We start from the raw sequence: 8707 nt of genomic DNA on the forward strand, positions 1-8707 counted from the left end.
TTTTGGATACTGGACCTGCTAATGTCATCAAATTAAACCATGGAATAATGGCTATCCTGGGCTCTCCCTGAAAATTAGGAACCAGGTTTTCAATAAACATCCTGTCTGTTCCTCTGGCCTCCACTATACTAATGAACTTTGCTTCTTTCTTCCTCTTTCTCACCTCTGACCAATTGTGACAACTCAATGAGCAGTCTGTCTTCACTATGATGATCTAGGACATCCCTTTCTGGTGTTCATGTGCCAAAGGCCTCACTTCAGACCTTGTGCAAGGTGTAGTGAAGTGAGAAAATTCCTGTGATGTTTGGTCTCTGCTGCCATTGTTGCTCCACTTGTTGTGAAGAGAAGTTCTTGGTCCCTGTTCACAGAATAATTCATTATTCCTTGTTGCTCCCATTTCTTTGTGCATGCATATCTACTGGTTTGGAGAATGAGAGGGATTTAGTTCTGAAAATGTATCTGTTTGGAAGAATGCTTATTTTCTTAGCTGAAAGTACAAAGGCATGGAGGTGGGGAGGGAGGAAGAGCAAGGGAAAGTACAGAAGAGGTGGGGGAGGAATTAACAGAGAATGAGAAAGAGGGAGAATAACAGAGAATGAGAAGGAACTAGAACATGACAGGTTTGATAGTATATGCCTTTCACCCCAAGTCTCAGCAAGATCAGAGCTTGATCTATATGCAGGGGGTTCCATGGCAAAAAGGATTTTTCAGTGAGACACAGCAAAACAAACAAAACCCAGAAAAATGAGACAGACATGTTATTCCTGAAAAGGTCTGAAATTTGTTAGAAGGACTCAATTTCTAACTCCTCATGCTCATTTGCAACGTTGGGTTAAAATGTCTTCTTGTTCAGATGACTCCACATAATGAAACATGTCATTAGAGCTGCAAAAAGGATAACAAATAATCTCTAATCCTGTAATGCCACTGGTGTGTGGATATTATTCCTCTTTCCAGAATGAAGTTTCAGAGTGGAATTCTCAATCCCCAAATAATTGCAAACACACTGTTCAATTTGTGTTTAAATTACTTCACATCATGACATAATNTTCTGACTGCTTTGTAAAAGCACCCCCTCCTAACCACACACAGTTAATGTGCGGCCACCTTTTCCAAAGTGCTATGTTTTCAAGAGCTCAGAAATTGTCCTTCCTATTTTCCAACTTTTAAGAATCCATTAAGCAAAAGAACACAGAATCAATCACCCGAAAAGAAAATTCTTCAAACTTGACAACTTATAAATCATGATTCTGAACAAACATGGTTCTGAGACTTAAGATGAAATTTGGTTTAGCGGTTCAATACTTTACACCTCCACACTGACACCAGGAGAGAAGAGAATAACAAAGAAGGCCTATATGAAATTTACTAAATTCCTTAGGAAATTTTGTTATATCAGTTTAAATATAAAAACGTTACATAGTACGAGTAGGAAGGAGACCACAGAGTCCACCACTGCCAAAGGAGTCAGAATTAAGCCAGTTTTGGCTTCTGTGTTATATCACAGTATTCATTTGTAGACAGCAAACAAATTACTTCTCTTGTTATGGAAGCTTCATTTAGATTGGTGATTCAGTCATGGTCCCCAGCACCAACATTGAGAGATATTTATTCATGTACTTAGAGAAAGTATATTCACTTGTTCCTAAGACAAAAAATTGACACATCTAAATACAGTTAATTAAACACCATGCAAGAATGATGGGTTTTACTTTATAGGCAATGACATCAGCANCATTGTCTTTGGTGACCACTAGAAATAAAGCATGGGATAAAGTGAAATTTCATAGCACAGTCTATCAGAGTTTACAGGTGGCTCCTAGATCCAAAGGGTGCATGTTCATCTATATTACGGTTTTACCTTCATAACCTGGAAAGAAACTGAAGATATTGGCAATAGCTTATATTGTTTTGGGTGTGTCCCGAACCTTGAAAGCTAAGTGAAGTTTCCCATACTTTGTGGAGGGCTGCATTGTGTTAGTTTAGTGCAAAGTTGTGATAATAGGAATGATGGAGCTAACATATGTAGGATCTTCTGGGTGAAATCCCAAAAAAGTTTCCCTTAACTATGGTAGATCACTGAGAGATTTACATGTCTATGAAAGGCTAAATGTGCAGAGATTTTGCATATTTGCTCNCAAAAACTCTGGTAGCTACTGGTGATGCAGCACTTGGGGAGATTTAGTGATAAAAGAGTTTTCCCCCATTCTAAACTGAGTGTGAGTTCACATGGTATGAGTTGGCAAATCTACCCTAGTTATGAAAGTCTTTATAGCTCTCCCTAGACTTAAGGGCTTTAAGCAACACCGTGAAAGTGCTTAACCATGGGAGCTCTTACTCTTTGATATCAGGGCACTGTCTGTTTTCTCCATATACTAAATAGCAAGTGAGAATGGACTGTGTGGTCTTNAATAAGTGGTTCCAAATGTTTTCAAGTGTTGAAAGATGAGAGAAACAGTAATAACAATAACCAAGCTGAATTTCACAAGCTATTTGCTGCTGGAAGTAAACATTCAAGTGAAANCNACCGTTTAACTTGGCTTGATGTTTCCTGCAACAAAGGTGTATAATCTTTCAAATGTCACTATGATTGGATTTTTTGCCTGACTTTCTTCTGTGTAAGCAATAAGTGAAAAGGGTACTGTATCATGTTGGAGAAAATAACACCTCTGATCTCAATGGACACAGTGATATCACAGTGATATCAGATTATGCAACATGTGATGTTCTCATANGTGTGTGTGTGTGTGTGTTTGAAAGGCCAGTTTGTTCTGCCCAAATATTCTTAGATATGTAGCCTTCCAACCAAGTAAGGTAATTCAGCAGGTGCTTCACTCTTAGACACAAAACCTGAGCTGGGCATGGTGTTGCATGCTTTTAATCCCAGCACACAGGAGGCAGAGTCAGGTGGATTTCTGAGTTCAAAACCAGCCTGGTATACAAAGTAAGTTCCAGGACAGCCAGGGCTATACAGAGAACCCCTCTCTCAAAAAACCCAAAACCCAAAACCCAGAAACCAAAAACCAAAACTAAAACAAAAACAAAAAACAAAAAGCAAACAAACAAACAAAAAAATTAAATTAATATTACAGTGATATTTCATGTTATACTTGTCAGAATAGTGAAGTTTAAGAAAACGGAAAAGAACATATCCTGCAGAAGATGAATAAAATGTGAACCCCCATTCATTTTTTGTGGGAAGGGAAACTAGGCAATCAGTATGGAAATAGGTGTCAGGAATTTTGAAAACCTAAAAGAAAATTTAACACATAACCAGAATAACCACTCCTTGGCATATACCAAAGAATTCATCATTCTACTCTTCAAATACTTGCTGATGTTCACTGTCATTCTATTCACAATANCTAGGAAGGAAAACCACCTAAAATTATTTCATCTCTTGACTGGATTAAGAATGTGGTGAATCCAAACAATGGAATAATTTTTTTTGTAAAGAGAAAATTAACCTTTAACATCATCACCACATTAGGTGTTGCTTCTGTAGATTAGGCACATTGAAAATCTCCCCCACACTCCACCACACTGGCTGTAATCCAAAGAGAAATAATGGAGCAAGTTCACCAACCTGACACTCAAATATACCATTGTTTGTCTTCCTTTTATAAAGAGTATGGGTGCACGTTTCTCAGCACACAGTTGGGAGAAAGTCCAGAGCCTCTTCCAAGATGCTTGTGGTCCTGCTCACAGCAGCCTTGCTAGTCCTGAGCTCAGCTCAGAGTTCAGACGAAGGTACCAAGGATTATGGAGTGGGATCTCGAGACATTCAAGTAAAAGAGGGGAGAAAGCAAGGGAGAAATGACANACATGGGTGAGAAGGAAACAGGATTATAGGATTTCTGTGAGAAAGGTTGGAATAGTTATGTCTTTAGCATGTAACATGGTCTTTTTACCTAATATTCTATCTGAAATCAATAAAATTCTTGAATAGGGGAATATGATGACCCTTTTTGTGTTTATGAAAGTGCTCTGCACAGTGTAATGAAACATGAAAAAAGAACAGATTTTAGAGCATATTATCATAGAGCAAATATTTGTAGCAACAAGTTTTGCTGCATAGTGATTTCTAGAAACATTATACAGACAAACAAACCAGGATTAATTCAAAGTATAGAAATATTGAATAAATTTAACTCTGTAGATACTGAAATATAATCATTAGAGCCAACTCTATATGTTTTGCTCAGCACACCTTCAGTATGTTAAGCAGATCATGTAACATTTTAAGATGGATACTCAGGGATTTGCGTATTGAGTGTATTAAGGGATATTGAAGAAACAAATGAGTAAGACATATTTTCTAGCTGAATTCAGTGTAATTTCTAATAAGGAGTAATTTGATAATAGTTATTCTGGGAGAATTAAAAATTTAAAGGATATTTGTGTTTTTTTCTGGAGTATAAGAACACAAGGTATTTGCCCAGTCGCTTAAATACCTGTACATTTATAGGAGCATCTCAGACAGTAACTGTTGAGCCTAGTTGTGATTTTTGTCTCTGGAAGTCACTTTTTGTCAGACATCTCTAAACTCTCAAAGATTGTGGTCTAAAGTTTCTCTTTCTTCTATTCTTTATTTCTAGATTTGAACAATGATTATACATCTGATGTCCAACCAATACCCAGTAAGCACAATCTATCTTCCTTCCATGCTGCTTAACTGTCTGTGTTTCACTGTGTTGTCACATCATATGTTTGGCTTATAGATGAGTAAATATAATTTCTCTATGCTTATAAATAAATATTTCCCAACCTGATGATGGAGATGTTATTGAAGTCAGCCAAATGATTAAAGTTGAGACAAAGCTTCCATAACTGGAGAAGAGATTAATTTGCTTTCAACTCCAAATCACCACCATGAAATGAGAGTAGAAACTAAAGTGAATTAATACTTATGTTTGCATTTGTGTTAGTGTATATATCGATAGATATTTGTGAACAAGATGGAGAAATTGTGAATTTTCTCTGTTTTCTCTTTGCTTCCCAATTGCTATGTAATTGCTTTTGATTAAAGGAATAGCAAATTTTTACCAGGTATTTAGTATATTTACTGGACATCATTATTGTTGCTTGTTTTCTGTATTAAAGTATATAGGTATTGACCTGCTTTCATTTCAGAGATGGCATAGTCTAATTAAAATTCTTTCAACATTCAGAATTTTATACTGTGCTGTCAAGTACACTTTCCAACCCTCCTGATATTAATGTATTTTCCTTATCATTATTCTTTTGACTTTGGAAATGCCTAATATGGTAAATAAGTCTCCAAATCTTTTTGTTTCCCAGGTGTAGGATACATACTCAAACCAGGGTTATGAATTCAAAAAACTCTGTATTTTTGGAATATGGAATTAGAAAGCCAAGATGCAGATATCTGGGAGAGGAAGTTAGCATTTGGCAGACATGTTCGGAGGGAAAGGACTTTGTGATCAGTTAGGGGAAAAAATAAGGAATATCTTTGATCAAAGTGCTCACATCTTCTGGNCCTTTCTATGCAGATCCTGCAGAGAAAACCCAGGACTCAGAGTTANGTCCTTCTGCTGCTGCTGCAAATATAGGGAATGTCCAAGAGTGTGAATCATCATTATTAGTAAAAGTGGATCCTTTGTCCAACTCAGGGAATGAACAGCAAGTAGAACCGAAGGAATCACAACAGGCAGAGAGTCGAGCGCATTGTGACTCCACTGGAAAACAAGAGAAAAATCAACCTGGAGAAAAAAATGTAGTGGAGGTTAAAAATTTTCTGTCCTCATCTCCTGAAAACTCACAAGGTTCACCCCAACAAATACATTCAAAGCAGAAACCTTTGATTGAGGGAGGACCTGGTCAAGAGAAAAAACCTCCTAATCGTCTTATATTGTTCCGACCAAGAGGAATTAATTATGATGTACCTTTTTGGTTAGGGTCCCGGAGAAATTAGGTAAGATGACTAGGTCAAATTTAATAAATAGAAAGACCTTGCTTCAGTATTTGTCACATCATAGTTTAAAAATGTGCTAACTGGCAAAATATGTGCATGGCATCTGCCTTGGCCTCCTTTTCAATTTTAGCACTCAGACAGTACAAAGTCATACATCGTTGATGGTCTAAGCAAATACTGCACAAGATCTCCAATGTCCTTGTGCCCCTGAGGAACACAGCTGCACAGCTCCCTTATGCTCCATTGCTCCTTTAATTTTATTTATTTTATTAATTTATTTGGTAACAATGATTACCCTTTGATTTGACTTCATTTATAGAACGACAGAAACAATCTTTCTTTGGGCTTATGTCCTCTGAATTCACCTCCACTGAACTCTCAACTTAAGCATGGATGATCTGCCCCACTCACACAGGGATGTTTTGATCCATTGTCTCTACCTGATATATTGTTCAGGTTTTTAATATGTTTTTCTAAATTTGTNTATGCCCAAGTTCATCAGAATCTACATTTCTAGGAGTATACATGGCTGAATATCATAGTTATATATTATAGTAAGTTCTCATTTTTGTCCCTGAAAGCCAATCATTTCAATCCATTGGCAATATCCTTAGAAAAGTTAGAATGTGTATTGTGTAAATATTGTATAAAATTGAGCTGTACATGAATTATTTTCTATGTAGAACGTTAGTTTATTCATTTCCAAAAGCACCTTTCTTAGAAAATTCAATGCTTTATAATGCCTGTGGATCTCCCCACTGCATGATTTTCTTGGATATATTTTGTTGTTTGTGTACTCAGAATTCAATGTTGTGGTTTGTCATAAAGTGTTTCTGGCTTCTGTTATTTAAGTTAGTTTCAGCTTTTAAATCATTCAGGGCAACCAGCATTAAAATATTTGGAAATATATCCTGAAACTTTTTATGCTAGAAATAATATGAACACTCTATGATACTCATTCACATTCATTTTGTAAGAAATAGCTCACTTCCAATTTCTTTTCTGTCCCTGACGAGGGTCAACCTGAGAAAATGGAGAAGTACTGAGGTGTAGGAGATGGAGAAAGAAGAGGTTCTTGGCTCCCATCACTCTCAATTCTGGGGTACAAATAGCAGTTAAGGAACCTTTAGTATGCCTTAATTTTTCCATAACTTTTCTCCTTCATTTTCTGTTTCAGAGAGTACCAGATGAAAATATGTCCTTCAGTTGTAAAAGTCATCAAATCCAGGTTGATTGACTATACTCTTCCAATAAAATTTTCAGCATGTAATTTCAGAGTGTAGCTTTTGTTTCTTTGTAAGGGAGGGGAAATAATTTGAGAGCTGTGGCTACAAGAAAACAATACCTAGCAAAACACACCAGGAACATTTGGCAAATATTTCCATCATCTTTTTTTCCCACAGCACAGATTGCAAATGAAAATGCTTTATGCCCTCGTAACCACATAATCCTTCCTTGGATTCTGCAATACCAATTCATATGGTAATATATAATTTTCGGCTTTCTTGTTCATTTTTCATCCAGTATAAAGGAAACTTGGGAGATGTATTGAGGGAGTTGAAAACCGAAGTTTTCAACACATTAAAATGACATATTTTGTCTGTCAGGTTCGTACTTTTCTGGTCCCATGTTTTATTTTCTGTTACAGATTTTGGGATCTAAAATATGTGTTTCCACTTTCTTTTCTTTTTTCTTTTTTTTCCCCTAGATAAGACACTCATTTTATTTTATGTTACTTTTTCTTTGGTATTTTCTTTATTTACATTTCAAGTATTTTCCCCTTTTAAGCTGTCCCCTTTGGAAACCCTCTAACCCATACCCCGTCTCCCTTGTTCCACCTGGGCATATATTGATTTCTTTTTGGAGGCAGTCAGAGCTATGAGTTTTCCTCTTAGCACTGTTTTAACTGTGTCCCATAAGTTTGGATATGTTATACATTCATTTTCATTAAATTCAAAAGAGTCTTTAATTTCTTTCTTTATTCCTTGACCTAGTTACCACTGAGTAGAGGACTGTTCAGCTTCCATGTGTATGTAGGCTTTCTGTTTTCTTTGTTGTTATTGAAGACCAGCTTTAACCATAGTAATCTGTTAGGAGGCATGGGATTATTTCAATCTTCTTATTTCTGTTGAGGTCTGTTTTGTGACCAATTATATGGTCAATTTTGGAGAAGATACCATAAGATCCTGAGAAGAAGGTGTATTCTTTTGATTTAGGATGAAATGTTCTATAGATATCTGTTAAATTCATTTGGTCCTTAACTTCTATTAGTTTCACGGTTTCTCTGTTTAGCTTGTGTTTCCATGATTAGAGTGGGTATTGAACTTCTCCACTATTATTGTGTGAGGTGCAATGTGTGCTTTGAGCTTTAGTAAAGTTTCCTTATGAATGTTGGTGCCATTGCATTTGAAGCAAAGATATTCAGAATCAAGAGTTCTTGGTCGAGTTTTCATTTGATGAGTATGCAGTGTCTGTTCTTACCTTTTTTGATGACTTTTCATTAAAATTTGATATTATCCAATATTAAAATGAGAACTCCAGCTTGTTTCTTGGGATCATTTTCTTAGAAAATTGTTTTCCAGTCCTTTATTCTGAGGAAATGTTTATTTTGACAGTGAGTTGCATTTCCTGTATGTAACAAAGTCCTGGTTCCTGTCCTGTATCCAGTCTGTTAGTTTATGTCATTTTATTGAGTCCATTGATGTTAAGAGATATTAAGGAATAGTGATTGTTTCTTCGTTTCCACGGTCTGTACTCAGTTGGTTCTTCCAC

At 36.2% G+C, this 8707-nt stretch overlaps 1 protein-coding gene across 1 annotated transcript; it reads left to right on the plus strand.

Moving 5' to 3' along the window:
* Window positions 1-3657: 3657 nt before the first annotated feature.
* On the plus strand, window positions 3658-7201 carry LOC110297118 (submandibular gland secretory Glx-rich protein CA-like). The gene is made up of 4 exons (XM_021165900.1): window positions 3658-3750; window positions 4599-4640; window positions 5514-5935; window positions 7113-7201. The coding sequence occupies exons 1-3, from the start codon at window positions 3687-3689 to the stop codon at window positions 5933-5935; spliced, it is 528 nt and encodes a 175-aa protein (XP_021021559.1). The 5' UTR covers window positions 3658-3686; the 3' UTR covers window positions 7113-7201.
* Window positions 7202-8707: the final 1506 nt, after the last annotated feature.

This window comes from Mus caroli, chromosome 6, assembly GCF_900094665.2.
Source record: "Mus caroli chromosome 6, CAROLI_EIJ_v1.1, whole genome shotgun sequence".
In the NCBI taxonomy this organism is placed as follows: Eukaryota; Metazoa; Chordata; class Mammalia; order Rodentia; family Muridae; genus Mus; species Mus caroli.